Source organism: Tursiops truncatus, chromosome X (assembly GCF_011762595.2).
Source record: "Tursiops truncatus isolate mTurTru1 chromosome X, mTurTru1.mat.Y, whole genome shotgun sequence".
Taxonomy (NCBI): Eukaryota; Metazoa; Chordata; class Mammalia; order Artiodactyla; family Delphinidae; genus Tursiops; species Tursiops truncatus.
In genome coordinates, this window is record NC_047055.1 from 43,732,859 (window position 1) to 43,755,730 (window position 22,872).

The 22,872-nt window shown below is 41.1% G+C and overlaps 1 protein-coding gene across 2 annotated transcripts in view; it reads left to right on the forward strand.

The window, feature by feature from the left end:
- Positions 1 to 13,691, forward strand: part of XKRX (XK related X-linked) — a 68,542-nt gene extending 54,851 nt beyond the window's left edge. The window contains exons 3-5 of one of the 2 annotated variants that reach the window (XM_073799511.1): positions 1,865 to 1,930; positions 6,158 to 6,426; positions 12,044 to 13,691. In XM_073799511.1, coding sequence (XP_073655612.1) covers positions 1,865 to 1,930; positions 6,158 to 6,426; positions 12,044 to 12,789 — 1,081 coding nt within the window. In that variant the 3' untranslated portion in view covers positions 12,790 to 13,691. Of the gene's footprint in view, positions 1 to 644; positions 1,931 to 6,157; positions 6,427 to 12,043 lie in introns of both variants that reach the window. The other variant, XM_033849653.2, reaches the window with a different exon arrangement.
- The last annotated feature ends 9,181 nt before the right edge of the window (positions 13,692 to 22,872 follow it).

Consider the following 22,872-nt stretch of genomic DNA (forward strand, 5'->3'; position numbering starts at 1 on the left):
GAATCTAGGCAATTTTCAGAGCTCTTTAAGACACTAACAGTTCTTACTAACAGCTCTCCTGGCTCCTCTCCAGTCTATTTAGAATTTGGCACCTCTTCAGAACCTTACAGCCAAAGACCTGAAAGTTCATTCTTAAGTTCCCATCCTGGCCTCATTTTGCAAGTGGAGAAATTAAGGCATATAATATGGGTCTGTGGGCTGACTTTGAGTCTTTCTTTGACATTCCCTCTTTCTCTTTCTTCCTTCTGCTACATACACTCTCGCTTGGAAAGGAAACTCTACGGCCCAATTGCCCTCCAGGTCTCTGCCCAGCCCCACCTTGATAAAATCTGTAGGGCAATAGGACCTAGGGAAATTCAACCCTGAGGCCGCGAGAGACATTCCTGCTTAACCGCCTGGCTTGAGCGAGTGTGGAAGCGAGCTAGTTAGGGAGGGCGGGGTAGAACTGGGGATCTGCTGCTGTTGGCGAAGAGGAAAGCTGTGGCTCCCTCCAGGGTCCGGGGGTCGTGATGAGAAGTGCTTCTGAAGGTTGGCCCAAGCCCCTTTTTGTCGCGCCTCTGTGCACCGAGCATCCTTCATCTGACCGCCCTGGAAGTCGCAGGCTGGTTTTGTTTGGCCCCAGCTGTCTCTCCCATTTCGTGCAGCCCCGCCATCGGTGCCTTCGTTCCTGAAGCCACCGACCTCTCACAGCTGGAACTGCGAGCCAGGCAGGACCCCGGCAGCAGACGGCGCCCAAGAGTTTGCCGACATCCGTCGGGCCGGGTTGGCGCCCCGCACGTCGTGTTTTTCGCTAGTGAAGTTTCTCTGTGGAAAACAAGCCCCTCCAGCTTTCTCTTGATCCTGCAGCGGGCGCGTGCTCTACTTCTCTCCCCGGTGACTGCGCTCGGGGCCGGGGTTGTGACTTTGCTCCTGTCCCTGGCCTGGCGGCCTTGGGGGCGGAGCTTGGGGAATTGGAGGAGCCGCCGGGAGAACTCTTGACTGAGCGCGGGTGCGGAGAGACCGCCGGCGAGCAGGCGAGCTAATAGCCGCAGCCTAGCATTAGCTAGGGTGCCTGGGCAGTGAACTGGATCCCCGAAGGGACGCTCAGGCTGCGCCCCCTCTTCTGCCCTGGCTCAGTTCTCAGCTGATTTGAGAGAGCACACTGGTCAGGGCTCCTCAAGAGGAGCTGCTGAGTGTCGGTGCCCGCGAGAGTGGCTACCCGTCCTGCCTGGGGGGCTGCGAAAGGCGGAGCCGCCACGGAAACAGCTGTTCCCATGGCTCTTGACGCGCCTGGAATTGGACTCCGGACTGGGCGCTAAGATGATTGCTTTTGCCTTGTCCAACTTCCACAGCACGTAGTTGACGATTGGAATCCTGGGCCAATCAAGAGTCTAGTTTCAAAGTGGTACTCCTGGGCTCTTCATCCCAGACTCCAACAAGTCTAATTTGAGACGAGAAGAGAGCGGTCTCCTGCTCTAACTAGTAGATCTCCGTTCTGGAATTGGACTTGACAGCTCTCCTCACCAATACTTGCACTGCAGTGGTTACAGGGTTCTCTTGGGAGGTGGGGATGGGAGTGCTCTGAAGACCAGACCACAACACTCAGAACCTCGACAATGGACCGAGTTTTTGAAATTCCTGAGGAGCCAAGCGTGGAGCCGATATCCTCTCTGGAGGAAGATGTCATCCGTGGGACGAACCCCCGATTTACCTTTCCATTTGGCATCCTCTTCTCCACGTTTTTGTACTGTGGGGAGGCAGCATCTGCCTTGTACATGGTTAGAATCTATCGGAAGAATAGTGAAACCTACTGGATGGCATACACCTTTTCCTTCTTTATGTTTTCATCCATTATGGTCCAGTTGACCCTCATTTTTGTCCACAGAGATCTGGCCAAAGACAAGCCACTATCATTGTTTATGCATCTAATCCTCTTGGGACCTGTTATCAGGTGAGCAACTTTTAAATCTTTTCCCTCCTCCCCTACCCCCCAACTGTGCAGAGAAAGATGAATTTAATATTTTTAAGACTGTTACTGTGCCTTGAATCGAATCGATTCTCCCATTCCCTCCCACTCTTGGTTTCCCTGCCTACCATCCAAAAAGTCTTATCTGCAGTCTTAAGTGCCACCACAATGAACATATGGCATGTACCTGTGTTCCGAAACCATGTATGGTACCGTTAATAAGACTTCATTTGACAATGTTTGCTATCTGGATTCGGGTTGTGAAATTGGTATGAGACCAATTGATGTGGTCACCTTGTAAACACAGGCTATAGCTTCAGAGTGTGTTATTTTGACTCTGCCTTTTAGATGCTCTTTAAATTGGATGGAAGTTCCTTACCCCCTCCATCCCATCTCACATTCAGTTTCTTTACCCTGAGTTGCTTGGGCTGCTGCTACTGATATTTTCAAATTTTCTGGAGTTATTTGACATCTGGAAAGTATTTTAAGCCATTTGTGCTCATCTGGTACCCAAACCCATTGTAGTTTATTTTTCTCTGTCAGTTTATTGGTCTCCTATTTATCTCTGTATCTTTCTGCAATAAAGGTACACGGTTAGAAGGGGGCAAAGGAAGATAGCCTATCTCTCCATCTGGATGCTGTAGCACAATATAATAGTATTGAGTCTTTCCATTCAGATTGTTTTGAAGGGACAAGAATGTGCCTTCAGGGAGATCAGCTGGGTGCTTTGTGACCACCTAGAGGGGTGGGATAGGGAGGGTGGAAGGGAGACACAAGAGGGAGGAGATATGGGGATATATGTATATGTATAGCTGATTCACTTTGTTATAAAGCAGAAACTAACACACCATTGTAAAGCAACTATACTCCAATAAAGATGTTAAAAAACGAAAGAATGTGCCTTATCCTAGGAACACAGGCATCTGTGTCAGAAGTCTCATCTGGATGCTATGTGATTTTCAAGGTAGAGAGATGTTGCAAAACTTCTGAGGTCAGTAGGAAAGAATGGACCAAATTTATCTTGATTGCAAGAGAGGCAGAAACTTGCAGTCAGCTGAGGAATATGGGTCAGAGTGTTGATGTTGTAATTGCAATGGGAAGATATTTCATCCTTAGAAATAAACACAGTCTGAAGTTCAGGATGGAACTGCCCCCTTTAAAAAAAATTATCAATATGTTTAAATGGGGAGGAATTGATTACGCTCCATCAGCGAAAATATGAGACATCAACAGAAACAGTGGCCTGGAATTCAGGAGACCTGGAATTTAGTTTGCCCTTGTCATTGACTAGTTACATGGCCTTGGTGAAATCCCTGAAGATGCCTTGGGCCTCAGGTCCTTCATCTGTAAAATAAATGGGTTGGGCTAGATCATGGGTCGTAAACTCAAACACTTACAGGGGCCAGGCAGGTATCATAAATGAGTGAAGCAAGCCAAGGATGAGAAAAAACAGTAGTTTCATGTGTGATGATAAGTAAAAATGAAGTCTTGGTGTTAGAGAAATGATGGAGTGTTAGTGAGTACTGTGGTAATCTGGAGTCCGCAAGATCTGCCTAAAGGAGGGCAGCCTCTCTACAGCTCCAGCCCATTGTTTCCCTGTTGGAATTCAGACCCCGTATCGCCAAGGCCGCAACTTTTCAGGACAAGCTCCCAAGACAGGATTTTATGTGAAATGGAATGATTGAACATGTTGACAACTGATTTTGGTAATTAAATAAAAGAACTGTCTGGGCCAAACACGCCACAGCTGTTCATCAGATGTGACTCAACTGGCCTATGCAACCTCTGTACTAGGTAATCTAAAGGGCCTTTCCAGTTCTAAATCTTTGAAGTTAAACTGTGAAAGGAAGACCTCATCTCGAACTTGGAACCAAGATGTCATTTAGAGATGTCATTAGAGGAGCAAGGAAACCATTCTTCTTGCCCTTTTCAAATGCAATAAATTGAGTTAACGGATCAATCACTCTTAAGATGCAAATTTCAGTAAGTTCTGCCCCAGCTCCGTTTCTACTTCTCTTTGCTTTGTGGCCTCCCAAGCCATCTTTGATTTGGACCATCCATATGGAGTGTTGAGTACTATGTTTCATTTTTGTCATTTAGCTCCCACTGGAAATGATTGGAAAGCATTTATAATCTCAGTCAGCTACCCCACAGCAGGGAAAAAATAATTAAAAGCTCATAAATCATATCCTTGATAATGCTTATTTTCAAGGCAAATTACTTTTTAGGTAGGCAGGAACTTGATGAATGCTATTAGGCACATGAAGGTGTTTGGAGGTCCTGGCTCCCTTATATGAAATGCAAAGATACTTCTGAAAATGAAAATGTACTCTCATTTGCTGCCGCTTATAAGCAAGGCAAACACGCTTACTTAAACCAGTAAATGGCCTTAAGAATAGAAGCATAAACAGAATTCTTCATGCCACCGCCTCCCCCAATGTTTTATTCAGCAATAGTATTGATGGGCTTGGGTTAAAATCTAAACTCTCTTGGTGGAAATGCACTTATGCATTTTTCCTGAATAAGAAGAGAAAGTTGCTTTTTTTCCTTTTCTGTTCTCTCCTTCCATCTTTTTCTCTCCTGGATTTTAGAGTTTTCCCTACAACATGGATGTTTCAAACTACGTGCTTTAGGCCAGTACACATGCACCAGTCTCAAAGGGCTCCTGTGGAAAAATGATACAAATGAACTTATTTACAAAACAGACTCACAGACTTAGAAAACAAACTTATGGTTACCAAAGGGGAAAGGTAATGGGGGGAGGGATAAATTGGGAGTTTGGGATTGACATATACACACTACTATGTTTAAAATAGATAACCAACAAGGACCTACTGTACAGCACAGAGAACTCTGCTCAATATTCTGTAATTACCTAAATGGGAAAAGAATTTGAAAAAGAATAGATATACGTATATGTATAACTGAATCACTTTGCTGTACACCTGAAGCTAACACAACATTGTAAATCAACTATAGTCCAATATAAAATATTTTTTTTAAAAAAAGGGATCCTGTGGAGAATGGCAGCCAGCACTGTTCCAAGCTTTTCTATTGGGAGCCAAAGGCCTAGAGAGCATATAAATCTGAGCTCGTCTTTGGTCTGTTTTTTTGTTGTTGTTGTTAAATTACATTGCCATTATTAATTATTATCTTCTCCTTCCATCACTTCTCACCCTGTGTTCTTTTTTTCCTTCTAACTCTTTCATTTACTCAGCAAATATTTATCAAATGCCCACTATGTGATAAGGGCGGTGAGTAAGATAAATTCAACCCGTGCCCTCAGCCTATCAGGAAAGACTGCTTAATTTTTGACACAACTGTTCTTACTTAGAAGAAATAGTTCACAGTTTCCATTTATTTCAGTGTGAGTGGGGGAAGTAGTAACTCAGGTGTTCCAAAACAAGATGTTCTAGTTGCTTCTTTTTTCACCACATCAGAACTGCTAAAGACTTCTGATTTATATGGGGGATATGGGACGGGTACAGCAGGAAATATGGTCTTAATATTATTTCAAGGATGATAAGATCTCCTAAGTATGTTTTACTCTTTGTAGAGAAAGAATGAAGTTTAAAAGGCTATTGTTCCCAAACAGGTCAAGAGGCCCCAGAACAACCTTTAAAGAGATCTTTTGAGGTTCCCTAGGTATATAGTATATTCAGTTCTGAGTTGTCAAGCCTTTTAAGTACCTCCGTTGCTAAATGGCTTTCCTGTGTATTTGAGAGATTTTTCCAGATCCCTTCCAAGACTTTTTGGCTGAGACAGTTGTAGTTGTGGGCTTTGTTTTGAAAAAGCAGAGCTCAAAAGTTCTGATTATGGAGCTGAAAGCTTTGAATAAGGAATGCTTTACTTCAGGAACCTGAGGTGTTATGAAAACCAGAGCCTTTTGGAACCTTCATCATTTTCTCTCAACAAATTTTTAATGTCTTTGTGTTCTAGCCATTTTTCTATCACAGGCTTATTCTTAAGTCCTCAAACACTTCTGAATTGGCGTTCTTAGGTTGGTCGATTGCCAACCCAACACAAAGGATTTAGACTGAAGTGACACGTGGAAGGCATGACCAACTCCTTGCCTCATGAGAAATGAGTAGAACAGGAGAGAAGGAATGGCAAAAAGTAACACAGCCCTCCTGAGTTATTTTTACCCCCTCACTACAATTTTCCTTCCTAGGACAGCTTTAGTTAAGTACTCATGATGCTTTACTTCTGCAGATGTTTGGAAGCCATGATTAAGTACCTCACACTGTGGAAGAAAGGAGGGCAGGAGGAGCCCTATGTCAGCCTCACCCGAAAGAAGATGCTAATAAATGGCGAGGAGGTGCTGATAGAATGGGAGGTGGGCCACTCCATCCGGACCCTGGCTATGCACCGCAGTGCCTACAAACGTATGTCACAGATCCAAGCCTTCCTGGGCTCAGTGCCCCAGCTGACCTGTCAGCTCTATGTGACCCTGATCTCTGCAGAGGTCCCCGTGGGTAGAGGTGAGTGGTGTCAGGAGAGGGGAGGGCTCCACTGAAATCAAGGGTCTTAGAAATCTAGACCTGAGTGTCCAATATACTGGCCACCAGCTTCATGTGGCTATTTAAATTAAAATTAAAAATTGATTTCCTCAGTCATACTAGCCACATTTCAAGTGCTCAGTAGCTATGTGTGCCTAGTGATCACTCTATTGGTATTATAGAACTAGTTCTATTGTACAGCACTGAGAGTCAACTTGGGGAGCCAGACATCTCAGGCCTACCAGATTTCTGAAACTGGGGTAAGGTGTTTAGACTAAAAATGCCACAGAAAAACCCTCTCTGGACCCAGAAGAAGCGAGTAATACCAGAAGCCAGTAGGACATGTTCCCTACCCACAGTGTTTAAATTGTACTGAGTGTGTTTTGTTGGTTGGTTGGTTGGTTGGTTGGTTTAGGGATGGCTGCCTTTAAGTAAGAGGTTCCCAAATATTACGGATCATGAGAAAACATAATTACTGGATGAAAGCTTCCTTTAAAACTTACATCCCATACTCAGACCTGAATCAATCTGAGTGTGGGGAGGCCAAGAATCTGCATTTTTAACATACTCCAGTTGATTCTGATCAGCCACTTTTGGGAACCGCTGATTTAATCACTCCTTCCAACTTCAGTGGGGAGAAAGAAAAAGGGGTGTGGAATGAATACTGATGCGAGTCAGGCTTGGTCCCGGTTCTGACCTTCTCTGTAATCTTTAGAGGAAGTTACCAAAGAGGTCACTGTCTTAATTTCGCACTTGTAAAAGAGGGATCCCAAGATGAGTAAGCCTCTAGCTTGGGCTGGAGCTGGTACAGCTGTGGGTACAGCTTTGGACCATTTCCTTATTATTAGGTGCTGACCCTGCTTGGCAAAGCCCTATGTTTCAAATAAAGGAGGAAATGTGCCCTCTTTTTTTCTCTACTAAGAATTGTTCATGAAGTTCTACTGGTCTTGAAGCTTTTTACATACCTAGAATTGACAGTAGTATGGGGAGAAAAATCTGGAAATGATGATGCTCTTCCTCCTGAGAATTTTGAGGGTAATTACATCATCTAATTAAAATATGTATGCATTATAAAAGTAATACATGCACAAACCGGATGGCCTGCAGGTAATTGTATATGCACAGACTATTTCTAGAAAGATATGCAAGGAACCATTTACCTCTAGCGAGTGAAAATGAGAAGTCAGCTGACTTTTATTAGCTTTTACTTTATACCCTTTTATATGGTTTGGATTTCTTTTTACCATGATCATGTATTACTATTTTTGGTCCTTATTCTTTTTAATTATAAAAATCAGACATGGTTATGGTAAAGACTCAAAACTGTACAGAATATATACAAAATAGGAGATGTAATCTCATTTCCCAAAGGTAATCTGTTTACCATTTAGTGTATATCCTTCCAGACTCTTTCCTTCCTCCCTCCCTCCCTCCCTCTCTCTCTTTCTTTCTCTTCCTTTCTTTCTCTCTCTCTCTCTCTCTCTCTCTCTTTTTCTTTCTTTCCTGTGCTATACAGCAGGTTCTCATTAGTTATCTATTTTATACAAAGTAGTGCAGACTTCTTTCTATTATGTAAATATAAACATACATATAACATATATATGTGTATATATATATTTGCCAAAAAAGGAAAATTAAACATTCTATTCAGCAGCATGTTTTTTCAAAAGTATACCAATATTTCTTCAACAGTTATCTATATATATAATAATAATGATAAATATACTATATATTTCCTTTATATGAATTGGACCATTCTTTCTTATTTCCCTAATCTTCTGTTGGTAGGATTAAAGTTTGTTTATAATTTTTCCATCCATGCAAAAAAGTTTTTCTCTGATTACAGACTATGCTCCTGTGAACACCTTTATAAGCACCTGTGTACTGGAATGAGACTTTGTAGAATAACTTCTTAGCAGTAGAATTGCTGGGAGAAAAGATATGCATATTTAGAATTTTAGCAGTACTGCCAAAAGGTTGCATGAATTTGTATTCCCACCAGCAGTGTATGAAGATGCCTGTTTCTTTATATCTTAAACTAAATATTTATATAATTATAAAATAACTGTTTTAATAATTTACTTTATGAGTGAAACTGAGCATCATTTCATGTTTGGTCATTCTATTCTTTAAATATCTTATTTATATGTTACTCACTTTTTCTAGTGGGTTATTTATCTTTTCCTTATTAATTTGGAGGATCTATTTACTTATTCTGGCTATTAATCCTTTCTCTGCTGTGGATAAGTGTGTATGTATACATTTGTATAATGTTCTGTATTTGTGTACATACACACATTTTAAATGTGCATATACATGTCATACATGTAACAGATGTGCAACACACTATATGTAAGAGACAATATACTTGTAGTATTTTCTGGCATTTTGAAGTATTACATTTTTATGTATTCAAATTCTTTATTGCTTTTAGGTCTTGTGCCTTTCAAAGGCCTTTCACAGCTCAGATCTAGTAGAGCAATTTAGCCTGATCTTCCAATGAATTTTCACAATCAATTTGTCAATTCCCGCACCAGAAAACAAAACAAAGCAAAACAATAACAACAAAAGAAAAAACATTTTATTGAGACTGTGATTGGGATTGCATTCAATTATTTAGGTTATTTTGGAGGGAGTTTACATCTTTACAGGATCAATCAATTTCATATTAGAAGATAATTTAAGTCTCCATTTCATTAAATATTTAAAAATCACTTCATCGAGGTACAATTGACAAACAAAAACCTCTACCTATTTAATGTGTACAACTTGATGAGTTTGGAGATAAATATACATCCGTGCAGCATCACTACACTCTGTGCCATAAATATGTGAGACCCGTAGCAAGAAAACTATACTTGACCCTGGGTATCTTCAGCGGATTGTTTCCAGGACCCCCTGCGGATACCAAAATCCGTAGATTCTCAAATCCCTTATATAAAATGGTGTAGTATTTGTGTATAACCTGTGTACATCCTCCCATATAGTTTACATCATCGCTAGGTTACTTATAATACCTAATACAATGTAAATACTATGCAAATAGTTATGAATATGATGTAAATGCTAAGTAAATAGTTGCCAGTACATGGCAAATTCAAGTTTTGCTTTTGGAACTTACTGGAATTTTTTCCCGAGTATTTTCTATCCATGGTTTTGGTTGAATCTGTGGATGCAGAGGGCCAACTATATACAAGTTTACCGAAGTACATGTCATTAAATATTTTTAAATATACTTCAGTAAAATTGTATCATTTTCTTATTATAGGGTTTTCACATTTTTGTAAGGCTTATGTCTAGATGTTCTATCAGTTTTGAAATCACCTGATTTCCTAAGTGTCAGGGTAACACCTAACCAAAGTAAATGCATCTCCTGTACTTTTGGAAATAGAGGATGGTGATGATGATGATGATGATGATAATAGGAGCTAACAGATAGCATTTACTATGTTCCAGGCATTTCTCTAATTATTTCATTTAAATCTTCACAACAACACTATGAGATACTTGTTATTATCCACATCTTACAAATGAGAAAACAGAGGCTAAGCAAATTTCCCCACAAGGTTCCATAAGTAATAGATGGCAAAGAGGATTGGAATGCAGGACATCTGCCTTTAGGATCCGTGTTTCTAACTATAGGTCACTCTACAAAGGATGTAAGGGAATCTTTCTACAAGGCCTTGTTTTCAATTCTTCAGTGATTTCTCCTATTAAAAACTTTCTGACAACACCCTCTCTTTTAAGGTTTTGTGAACTACTTTTTGGTTTTAGTTTTCCTCACTTTCACCCACCCTCCTGTCTTCTCTTTGCTACCCCTTTTCTTATTCCTTTTTCTCTGGGAGGCCGTCTGGATCAGCATAGATGAGCAAATTTCACTAGCAGCATTATGACCTCTTATGGCATGTGTCTTTTTGTAGGGAGACAGATGGAAGGTGTTTTTACATTTATTGGAAGCATCAGGCTTTCTGCTTTTTATTACACTACTATCAATAAATTTACTATCTAAATTTAAGGGAAAGCATCACCACACTTGGCTGGCTGTACATACACCCTGATGTTCCAAACTCTACAAGGAGCATCAACTCTTGAGGATGGGACTTAGAGTGGTTTATAAAGCTAAGAGTATCTCAAATCATTATGCTGTACACCTTAAACTAATACAATGTTATATGTCGATTATATCTCAATAAAACTGGAAAAAATAATAAATAATAAAAGTAAAGATAAGAGTAGACACTTTAAGAGAGTCTTCCAGTCTTTGAGACTGCAACCCTCTGCCTAGAGCTGGAAAAGATCTCGGAAACAACGCTGTGCTTCTTTCTGGGTTTCTATCGGAAGGTCTTTACTTTTCTTGCAGATTAAATTGACATTTCAATGGCTCTAGTTCCCTGGATCCAGTGTTTTTATGGGAACAGAAAGCTCCAGCTTTTCTTTTGGATGAGTATACTCCGGTGTCTCACTCTCCTTGAGAGCACTAGATTTTTCTTAGTGATTGGTATCCTCTGATATAAAGAAAGGAAGAAAAGGAAAGAGCCACTGTGTGACCTATAGTTGAGACTTAGGGTAGCAGGATTAGAGGGCATCCTGATCCTTCAGGGCCCCTACTCTAACGCACAGTGGTATGGATGTTATGGGCTAGGAAATAGGATTTTAAAATTTTTAAACCACTCTGCCAGAAGTTTGGGGACTCCTAAAGTATACCAAAGCATTGGGAAATTGGTATTGCTGATGAGTAATACAAGCAACTCTAGAGTATGTCAGTGACCTAGGGGACTGAGGCACATGGATATTCAGTGAGTCGCACAAGCTCTCACACTGCTGAACCAAGCACTTCTAATCGTAGGTATGTTATGGTGCCTCTCTAAACTCAGAATTCTTCATTAATTCCACAAACATTTGTTGAGCACCTACTATGCTCCAGGCAGTGTGCTAGGCTCTGGTGATACAGCAGTGAACAAAACAGACATGGTCCCTTCTGCTCTCATGGAATTTCCAGTATATATTTTATGTTCTAGAAGCACACACAAACAAGATTAGTTCCTTGAAGAAGATGTTCATCAAAGCAGGGACTTCTATAACCAAAGGCATTCTCTCTGAGTCTTCTAAGACTGGATTTTTTTCAGATCAAGTTCTCTCTGCCTCCAGCACTGTTTTCTCAGAAGCTTGTTTCATCAGGTAGATGCTGCCCATCCCTTTATATGTACTCTTCTTGTGTTAGTGACCTCTCAATGCTAGTGACCCCTCAGTGATGGTTCTGAGGCCCACTGTTTTTTTACTTTAGTTTGTATGTTTATATGATTATTAAAATATTGCCAGTATATGTTCATTTCTTATTTCATGGGAAATTTAGAAACTAGAGAAATGTAGAAAAAATTAAAAACTGCCCCAATCCCTGTCACGCAAAATAATTTAGTTTATTTCCATTTTCTTTCTGTGTATGCTGTTTGTTTACATAGCTCTGTTCATTCGTAGGTTTGCTCTTGACTTGGGCCCTTGAGTCTCACCTATCATCTCTCTGGACCTCTGGGTCAGAGTACAAGCTTCACCAACATTGACTGATTATCTATTTTCTTCTGTTTCTTTTTTTTTCTTACAGCTGTGCTAATAGTCTTTTCCCTGATATCTGTCACCTATGGGGCTACCCTCTGCAATATGTTGGCTATCCAGATCAAGTACGATGAATACAAGATTCGCCTTGGTCCACTAGAAGTCCTGTGCATCACCATTTGGCGGACATTGGAGATCACCTCCCGCCTCATGATTCTCGTGCTCTTTTCAGCCACCTTGAAATTGAAGGCTGTGCCCTTCTTATTGCTGAACTTCCTGATCATCCTCTTTGAGCCTTGGGTTAAGTTCTGGAGGAGTGGTGCCCATATGCCCAATAACATTGAGAAAAATTTCAGCCGACTTGGCACCTTAGTGGTGTTGATTTCCGTTACCGTCCTCTATGCTGGCATCAACTTCTCTTGCTGGTCAGCTTTGCAGTTGAAGTTAGCAGACAGCGACCTTGTTGAGAAAGGTCAGAACTGGGGACATATGGGCCTGCACTATAGTGTGAGATTGTTAGAGAATGTGATCATGGTCTTGGTTTTTAAGTTCTTTGGAGTGAAAGTGTTACTGAATTACTGTCATTTCTTGATTGCCTTGCAGCTCATTATTGCTTATCTGATTTCCATTGGCTTCATGCTCCTTTTCTTCCAGTACTTGCACCCGTTGCGCTCACTCTTCACCCACAATGTAGTGGACTATCTCCACTGTGTCTGCTGCTACCAGCACCCTCGGGGCAGGGTTGAGAACTCAGAGCCATCCATTGATGCTGAAGCAAGGCAAAGCATTGTCTGATTCTGTCTTTTGGGTATTTTGGGATGGGTTGGGGTTGCCAAGAGCAACTGTGAAATTGAAGGAGACAATGAGGCTTATGGGTGAGTACCCACCAGGACATTGTTTTGAGTTTTCTGAAAGCCTATCAGAAGAAAGAGCAGCCCCCAAATAGATTTTATTTCCTTAAGATTGACTACTATGTTTGGACACCAAGGTAACCACTGTGTACCTGGGAGGGTCAGATATATCATTCACATTCCTCCCACCCAGGTCAGCTGTCTGGCTGTCCTATGAGATAACTTACCTCCATGCACCTAAGGCTCTCTGTGACCTTTAAGCTCTGCTCATTCGCTTGAGCATTACTGAGGTTCCTGTGGGCTGAACCGAATGGCCCAGAATCCCACCAGAATATATCCTGACTGATCAGAGGATGTGCCTGCTTATCAGCTATGGGTACCTCCCGGGAAACAGTCTGACTTATGTGAAACCTGTAACTGTGAACGTGGCTGGGGTCTTTTAATTCCAGTGAGAAACACTGATTAAGAGGAAAACCCCCACTATTAAAAGAGCTGCTCCTTAAATGAGTTAGCTCTCCATTAGGACTTTACTAGTGATCATTCATCAAGGATCTTTCCTTTCAGTGGCCCTTCAAAGGCACACTCTGAGGAGGGAGTACAGAGTGGGTTTCCTTCAAGGCATAAAGCAGAATGACTATCTCAGGGACCTGCATGGGCCTCCACTGTGCTGAGTGGAGTGGTTGAATCAAAGCTCTCACTTCATGCCTCCTTATCAGGGATTCCCTCCAACCTGGCTTTTCTGTGCTCGTTGACCAACATTTGATGTATGTCTCAGAGAAGCTGAACTGTAATTGAAAATGTTTCTAATGTGTGGAAGAAATGAAGATTGCTTTGTGTTTCCTACTATCCTGAGTATTTTGTTGATTTGTTTTTTAGGGGAGAGAGAGGTAATAATAGCTAGGACATTGCCTTTATGTTGTTTGGGGTTGGGAGAGTGGCTAACACTCCAAGGTAGAGTGAAAGCAGAGGAGGGAAACGAGATCACATTAAATCATCATCGGTACTGCTTTCTGCCCACAGGATTTTATTTTCTAATAAGGAGCATATGCTTATCAACCATCTGCTCACTCCCATACCCCCAGGGGATGAATGCAGTTCTCCCTTCCTTATGTATCTTAATGTTTATATCTTATATGAGTTGGGTATTTTGATGAGAAAGTCAGCTGGATGCCTCTAAAGTCACCAAGGAATTGAAGTTACTATGGCCACTGCCTATTGGGATTGAGTATCCCAGCATCTACCTAACTAATGCTTGCCCCTCACAGACCAGGAAAGTGAGAACTCCTAGTAGCATGTACAGTTGTGCCCACCACAGTGCTGTGAAGAACTGTGAACAATCTAAGCTAAGGCTTTTCATTCTCATCCAGTTTTACTCTTGGGATCATGTTAAGAATTTATCTTTAGCCATTTCCCCTCCTCTTATACAGTGTCAGGACATTATGTTGGAAGAGCTCCCTCTTCTAAGTAGCAGGGCTATGGCCAGAATTGTCCTATTTGCTGATATGTCTAGTGTGGTTTTCCCATCTTCAACCACTGTTTGGGGCTAAATGGATTGCATACTTAATTGGGGGAGAGTGAAGTGACTTGCTTTGGATCAGTGGAGATTTCCTTTTTCAACCTAACTCCCGCATTCCTCATCCTCATCTTTCATGATGGAGATGTAGGTTGTTGTCATAAGAAGCACACACTGCTGTCCTCTGACTGTTATTCAAGGTGAATTTGAAAGAAAGAATCTACCAAACCTCCAGAAGAACACACCGCCTCTTTGGAATTCAAGCAACAATTTCTCCCTAATGGTTAATATGCCTTCCATTAAGAGCAAGAGCAGTGTGGAACCATAATTTGGTCCATAAAAGCCATGTGACTCAGCTACTTAAGGGTCAGATGCTATGAGAACACAGAGACACACAGTGAGCAAGCCAATTAGAGCTGGAGTGGAGATACACACAGGGCAGAAAAATGTGCCTCATGCCAGACCAGGCATATTTCCCCCCATGTATCCTCTCCAGCCTCAGTGACTTTATATCCCAGGAATGCAGCGAGTTTAGGGTAAAGAGTGTGGAGCAAGATCCACCTGAAAAACCTGCTGCCCTTACCTACAGAGAAGAGACACTAGTGATACATTATACAAATGAACCTTCAGAACCTCCTATAGGTGGTAGCCTTTCTGTTCCACAGCAATCTCATAAATACACAGGAGATGAAGAAATTGTGGAATACGGGGGGTAGAGCAGAGGAAAGTGCTCCCTTCCACCCGCAAACACTTCTTTAATTGACTACTCTCTTTTTATCCTCAAATCTTAAAGTAACACAGGGTACTTTTGTAGGGGCAAGTCTAACGGAGTGGGAGAGGAGGCAGAGATGGGGCCAGCAAATGGGTCTTGGAAAAGGAGTGCAGAATCACAAAGTTTGGGTGTAAATGCTAGGCCATTGTAACAACAACTATCCTCGTGTCATTGGAAAGTCAGTAGGCTAAAAAGTATGGGCAAATGAACATATTAAGGAAACGTATTAAATAAACTAATGGTCGTCAATTTCATTTGCTCCACAAATGCCTTAAAGACTATGGGCATAGAACCATGAGGCACTGTCAGATAATTAAATACTAGCTAATATTTATGAGCACTTACGATATGTGTGGCATAGTCCTATATATGCATTATTTCATTCAATCCTCAAAACAACTCTTAGGAGGGTAGGTAATGTTATTCCGCATTTTACAGATGAGGATTCTAAGGCATAGAAAAGTGAAGTGACCTGCCTGAGGTCACAGAGAGTGTCAGAGCCAGATTCAGTCTTGGGCACTCAGGCTCCAGACCTTACACTCTTGATCATGATGTAAACCTCTAAGTTCTCTTAGGTCCTTTGTGAAATTATTTTAATATGTTAGTGGTTTCAAGAATATTTTATGGGCTATGGCTGGGTTCATATCAAGCATGCTTTCTCACAAACACTCCTTATCAACGGGCACCACTCAGTTCACTCTAGAGAAGGGTCAAGTCCTAAAAAGCTTAGGATGAAAACTGAGCATGTGTTCACATGCACTTATAGGCTGGGGACTGGGAGAGTTAGGAAGTGGGGTTGCGGGGGAGGGGAAGGATGGTGAAGGGAATCATTTCCTTTCTAGTTTCAGGATTTTGTCTCCTGTATATTCTTAGACACACATCTTCTAGACCCTGGTTGTGGGAATAAAACTGGAGGGAGCAATTCCCAGTCAGGTTTGTATGAGTACTTCCTCCAGAAATAACCAATCAGAGCAGGGCAGTGCTGAAGCTCATTCTCTTATACTTTCTCTTGCCAACACTGCTCTTACTCCTGCTGAGTAGCTGACTCCCAGAGCAGGCCAGAGGATGGGGATGGTACAGAATAATGCCCCTCTGGGAGCTGTCACAGTCCTGAGAGACTAGGTCAACCTTGAGTGCTCTTTCAGCTAGCCCCCTCATCCCTGCACCTCACAAGGTCATAGTCCTTAGCATTACAGAATTGATTGCTACTTCCTGGGATAGGGCGAGGTGGGCGGCTGTAGGGTTGGGTACTCCCCAGAACATTCCATCTAAATCCATGAGACTGTTTCTGAGAAATCTTTTAGTACAAAATCAGTTGACTCTGGACCCTCCAAAATATTTATCCAAGAATGGAGATGCTCCTTCTCTGAAGCTTTTGCTATTGGGCTTTATTACTGTTGGGAGGCGGGGATATTGAGTAATACCCTCTGAACTGAGAAGGAACTTTAAGACCGAAAAGTGAAGCAGACAACTCCATAAAGTACAATTATGAAGTTTATTGGGGGTAACTTACATACAGGCAGGATCGGGTGGACAATGATCCAGAGGTATTCACAGCTGCACTCTGTGCCCCCGAAAGGGGCATGGGGGAGTATAAAGGGCCAAAGCTAAAAATAGAATCTGGTTACCAAGGGAGAAGCACGGCTGCACCTATGGGAACCAGGCTTTTTTCCTCCCCCACCCCAGGGGTCTCATTACCATTACCCATCTATGTCAGCAGAAGGTATTCTTCTAGTTTTCATATCAGATGAAGGCAAGGGTAAAAGTTGATAGGGAACTTATCTGGCTTGGGTGCATTCCTAGTGAGTAGGTTAAAGCTCAGTCCTGCAGAAAGGGGAGGGGGTAGGACTGCGGGCCTAAGATGGAGCTGACAAAATGGAGTCAGTGTGGTGCAGCCACACAATTACTATCTTCAGGGGACACATATGCCCATAATCTTATCATGCCTTTCCTCCTAAAAGACTGGCACCATCAGTCACACACTTTAGACCTTAGAGCCTGTGGGGTGCACAGTGAAAGTATGTTATGGGCCTTGGCAACAAAGCTTATACCATGTGAACCTGGGAAGCAGCAAGGCCAATCTGTGTGAGATATGAGAACTACCTGTGAAAACACATTTCCCTGTATAGAAGTAACTAACATCTGAATAACACTTTATAATATTCAAGACGCACACATATTGCTCTCTTACCAATGTGCCATTGTTAGCACAAGCCCTCTGAGTTGTACACATGAATTTGCATTGTTCTAATGAGAGGGATAAATTAGGAGGATGGGATTAACATATACACACTACTATGTATAAAATAGATGAACAACAAGGTCTTACTGTATAGCACAGGGAATTATAATCAATATCTTATAATAACCTATACTGGAAAAGAGACTGAAAAAGAACTGAAAAAGAAACTGAATCACTTTGCTGTACACTTGAAGCTAACACAATCTTGTAAATCAACTACACTTGAATTAAAAAAAGAAGAAGCCTGGCAAGAAGGATGATGTAATAAGGATAAATAAATTTAGCCATGAGTGTATTAAATAAATAAATAAATACAATAGCTAACTTTCAATTCAATTCATCAAACAATTATTAAACTCTTATTCTGTGCCTGTAAAACCGATACAAATATCTCAAAGTGCTACATAGATGCTGAAAGACAAGTGAATCCAAAATATCAAGTGTATAGCAGAGGGAGGAACACTCCCAAATTCATTCTACGAGGCCAACATCACCCTGATACCAAAACCAGACAAAGATGTCACAAAAAAGAAAACTACAGGCCAATATCACTGATGAACATAGATGCAAAAATCCTCAACAAAAAACTAGCAAACAGAATCCAACAGCACATTAAAAGGATCATACACCATCATCAAGTGGGGTTTATCCCAGGAATGCAAGGATTCTTCAATATATGCAAAGCAATCAATGTGATACACCATATTAACAAATTGAAGGAGAAAAACCATATGGTCATCTCAATAGATGCAGAGAAAGCTTTTGACATAATTCAACACCCATTTGTGATAAAAACCCACCAGAAAGTAGGCATAGAGGGAACTTACCTCAACATAATAAAGGCCATATATGACAAACCCACAGCCAATATCATCCTCAATGGTGAAAAACTGAAACCATTGCCACTAAGATCAGGAACAAGACAACGTCGCCCACTCTCACCACTATTATTCAACATTGTTTTGGAAGTTATAGCCAAAGCAATCAGAGAAGGAAAAGAAATAAAAGGAATCCAAATCGAAAAAGAGAAAGTAAAGCTGTCACTGTTAGCAGATGACATGGTACTATACATAGAGGATCCTAAAGATGGTACCAGAAAGCTACTAGAGCTAATTAATGTTTTGGTAAAGTAGCAGGATACAAAATTAATTTACAGAAATCTCTGGCATTCCTATACACTAACGATGAAAAATCTGAAAGTGAAATTAAGAAAACACTCCCATTTACCATTGCAACAAAAAGAATAAAATATCTAGGAATAAACCTACCTAAGGAGACAAAAGACCTGTATGCAGAAAATTATAAGACACTGATGAAAGAAATTAAAGATGATACAAATAGATGGAGAGATATACCATGTTCTTGGACTGGAAGAATCAACATTGTGAAAATGACTCTACTACCCAAAGCAATCTACAGATTCAATGCAATCCCTATCAAACTACCACTGGCATTTTTCACAGAACTAAAACAAAAACTTTTACAATTTGTATGGAGACACCAAGGACCCCGAATAGCCAAAACAATCTTGAGAACAAAAAATGCAGCTGAAGGAATCAGGCTCCCTGACTTCAGACTATACTACAAAGCTACAGTAATCAAGACAGTATGGTACTGGCCCAAAGGCAGAAATATAGATCAATGGAACAGGATAGAAAGCCCAGAGATAAACCCACACACATATGGACACCTTATCTTTGATAAAGGAGGCAAGAATATACAGTGGAGAAAAGACAGCCTCTTCAATAAGTGGTGCTGGGAAAACTGGACAGGTACATGTAAAAGTATGAAATTAGAACACTCCCTAACACCATACACAAAAATAAACTCAAAATGGATTAAAGACCTAAATGTAAGGCCAGACACTATCAAACTCTTGGAGGAAAACATAGGCAGAACACTCTATGACATAAATCACAGCAAGATCATCCTTGACCCACCTCCTAGAGAAATGGAAATAAAAACAAAAATAAACAAATGGAACCTCATGAAACTTAAAATCTTTTGCACAGCAAAGGAAACCATAAACAAGTCAGAAAGACAACCCCCAGAATGGGAGAAAATATTTGCAAATGAAGCAACTGACAAAGGATTAATCTCCAAAACTTACAAGCAGCTCATGCAGTTCAATATCAAAAAAAAAAACAAACAACCCAATCCAAAAATGGGCAGAAGACCTAAACAGACATTTCTGCAAAGAAGATATACAGACTGCCAACAAACACATGAAAGAATACTCAACATCATTAATCATTAGAGAAATGCCAATCAAGGCTACAGTGAGATATCACCTCACACCAGTCCGAATGGCTATTCTCAAAAAATCTAGAAACAATAAATGCTGGAGAGGGTGTGGAGAAAAGGGAACCCTCTTGCACTGTTGGTGGGAATGTAAGTTGGTACAGCCACTATGGAAAACAGTATGGAAGCTCCTTAAAAACCTAAAAATAGAACTACCATACGACCCAGCAATCCAACTCCTGGGTGTATACCCTGAGAAAACCATAATTCAGAAATAGTCATGTACCACAATGTTCATTGCAGCTCTATTTACAATAGCCAGGACATGGAAGCAACCTAAGTATCCATCGACAGATGAATGGATAAAGAAGATGTGGCACATATATACAATGGAATATTACTCAGCCATAAAAAGAAACGAAATTGAGTTATTTGTGGTGAGGTGGATGGACCTAGAGTCTGTCATACAGAGTGAAGCAAGTCAGAAAAAGAAAAACAAATACTGTATGCTAACACATATATATGGAATCTAACAACAACAAAAAATGGTCATGAAGAACCTAGGGGTAGGAGTGGAATAAAGACGCAGACCTATTAGAGAATTGACTTGAGGACACGAGGAGGGGGAAGGGTAAGCTGGGACGAAGTGAGAGAGTGGTATGGACATATATACACTACCAAATATAAAATCGATAGCTAGTAGGAAGCAGCCACATATCACAGGGAGATCAGCTGGGTGCTTTGTGACCACCTAGAGGGGTGGGAGGGAGGGAGACGCAAAAGGGAAGGGGTATGGGGATATATGTATGTGTATAGCTGATTCACTTTGTTATAAAGCAGAAACTAACACACCATTATAAAGCAATTATACTCCAGTAAAGATGTTAAAAAAATATATCAAGTGTAAGTGATGTTGGAGGTAAATAGGCACTCTCATATATTACTAGTATGAGAGTAAAATATTCACACAAATTTTCAGAAGGCAGCTTGTCAGTATTAGTCAAAATTAAATGGGCATACTTTTTGTCTCAGAATTTTAACCTCTAGGATTTTTTCCTATGGAAACATAGCCACAGTTGTGCAGAGAGATATGTACAAGAATGTTCATTGAGGCCCTGTTCATAACCATGAAAAACTGGTAACTTAAAATTTCCATCTACAAGGAAATGACTAAATTCTGGCAATTCCATAACTGGAATACTGTCCAGTCATTAAGAAGAATGTGGGTGGGGGCTTCCCTGGTGGTGCAGTGGTTAAGAATCTGCTTGCCAACACAGGGGACACGGGTTTGAGCCCTTGTCTGGGAAGATCCCACATACCACGGAGCAACTAAGCCCATGTGCCGCAACTACTGAGCCTGTGCTCTAGAGCCCGCAAACCACAACTACTGAGCCCATGCACCACAACTACTGAAGCCCACATGCCCAGAGCCTGTGCTCCGCACCAAGAGAAGCCACTGCAATGAGAAGCCCACGTACCTCAACGAAGTGTAGCCCCCACTCTCCACAACTAGAGAAAGCCCACGTGCAGCAATGGAGACCCAACGCAGCCAAAAATAAATAAATAAATAAATTTATTTTTTAAAAAAGAAGAATGGGGTAGGTGTATACAGCATGTGCTGAGTGAAAACATAGGTGAAAAAAAGCAAGTTGGAGAGAAAAATATATAGCATAAGGTTATGAAGAATTACTCAAAATTTGGAAACAGGGGTGTGATAGGAAGAATGATACCCACTCCCTCCCACTCTGCCCCAAAGATCTCCCTTGTTCTAATTCTCAGAACCTGTGAATATGTCATGTTACATGGCAAGGGAGAATTAAGGAGGAATTGAGGTTGCTAATCAGTTGGTCTTGAAATAGGAAGTTACCCTGGATTATCCAGGTGTGCTAGATGTAATCATAAAGGTCCTTATAAGAGAGAAGGTGATGTGAAGATGGAGGCAGAGATATTTGAAGATGTTACACTGTTGGCTTTAAGATGGAGGAGGGGGCCACAAACTTAGAAATGCAGCTCTAGAACCTGTAAAAAGCAAGGAAATGGATTCTCCCATAGAGCCTCCAGAAGGAGCAGGGCCCTGCTGACACTTTGATTTTGGCCCCATGAAACTGGTTTTGGATTTCTGACTGTCAGAACTATAAGGAAATGTTCTTTTTTTTTTTAATAAAAGTACCTAGTTTGTGGTACTTTATTAAAGTGGCACTAGGAAACTAATACAAAGGGGAAAGATGATTACTTGATGCTTTAATGTCACGTTGAGAGCATTTTCTAACAGGCTTGTTTAAGTGTCATCTGACTCTCTAGGTCTAAGAGAAGTGTAATTTAGCACAACTGATCAGGGTTTAGTCATTTTACAACTCTGTAAAACTGATACACTGACATTTTCTGTCCACCTAAATAAGACACCATGATTATGGCTCTTATTGCTCTGTTGGACATTTATCAGTTTTGAGTCTAACTTAGCAATATTATTTTAACATTTCTTTGTTTTTTAACTGACTATATATAAAATACCAGTTCTCACATCCTCTTTTGAGTTAACTTTGCCATCCTGCTGGTTTCCTCCTTCATGAGTTAAACTTTGACACATGCTCACAATCTTTGTATAAAACTTTTTCTGAACATTTTGAAAATCATACTTTAACAATGATCCCATTTTTGTAAAAACAAAACAAAAACAACAATATGGTGGTGGGAGGAGCTGGAAGAAAATGCTCCAAACTCTTCACAGCAGTTCTCTGGTTGGGGAAGTGGGGGACATGATTGAGGATTTCTTTTGTGTTAAGTAGTCTGTAATATTTGAATTTTGTATAATTTTACATGATGTTTGTAATCTGAAAAATGTATTACTTTAAAAAGTAAGGGCTTCCCTGGTGGCGCAGTGGTTGAGAGTCCGCCTGCCGATGCAGGGGACACGGGTTCGTGCCCCGGTCCGGGAGGATCCCATATGCCGCGGAGCGGCTGGGCCTGTGGGCCATGGCCGCTGAGCCTGCGCGTCCGGGGCCTGTGCTCCGCAACGGGAGAGGCCACAGCAGTGAAAGGCCCGCGTACCGCTAAGAAAGAAAGAAAAAAAAAAAAAAAAAGTAAATATATGTAAAGAAATCATTCATACACAGTGTCTGCCCCCAACAAGTTTAAGATCTGGTTGAAGAGGGAGAGATGTACTGCATACAACTAAGTAGAAATATAAGACAAATTAAGATAGGTGCCCATGAAGGATATGGGCTATCATCTGTTGAGTCCTTATTAGATACCAAGGTTC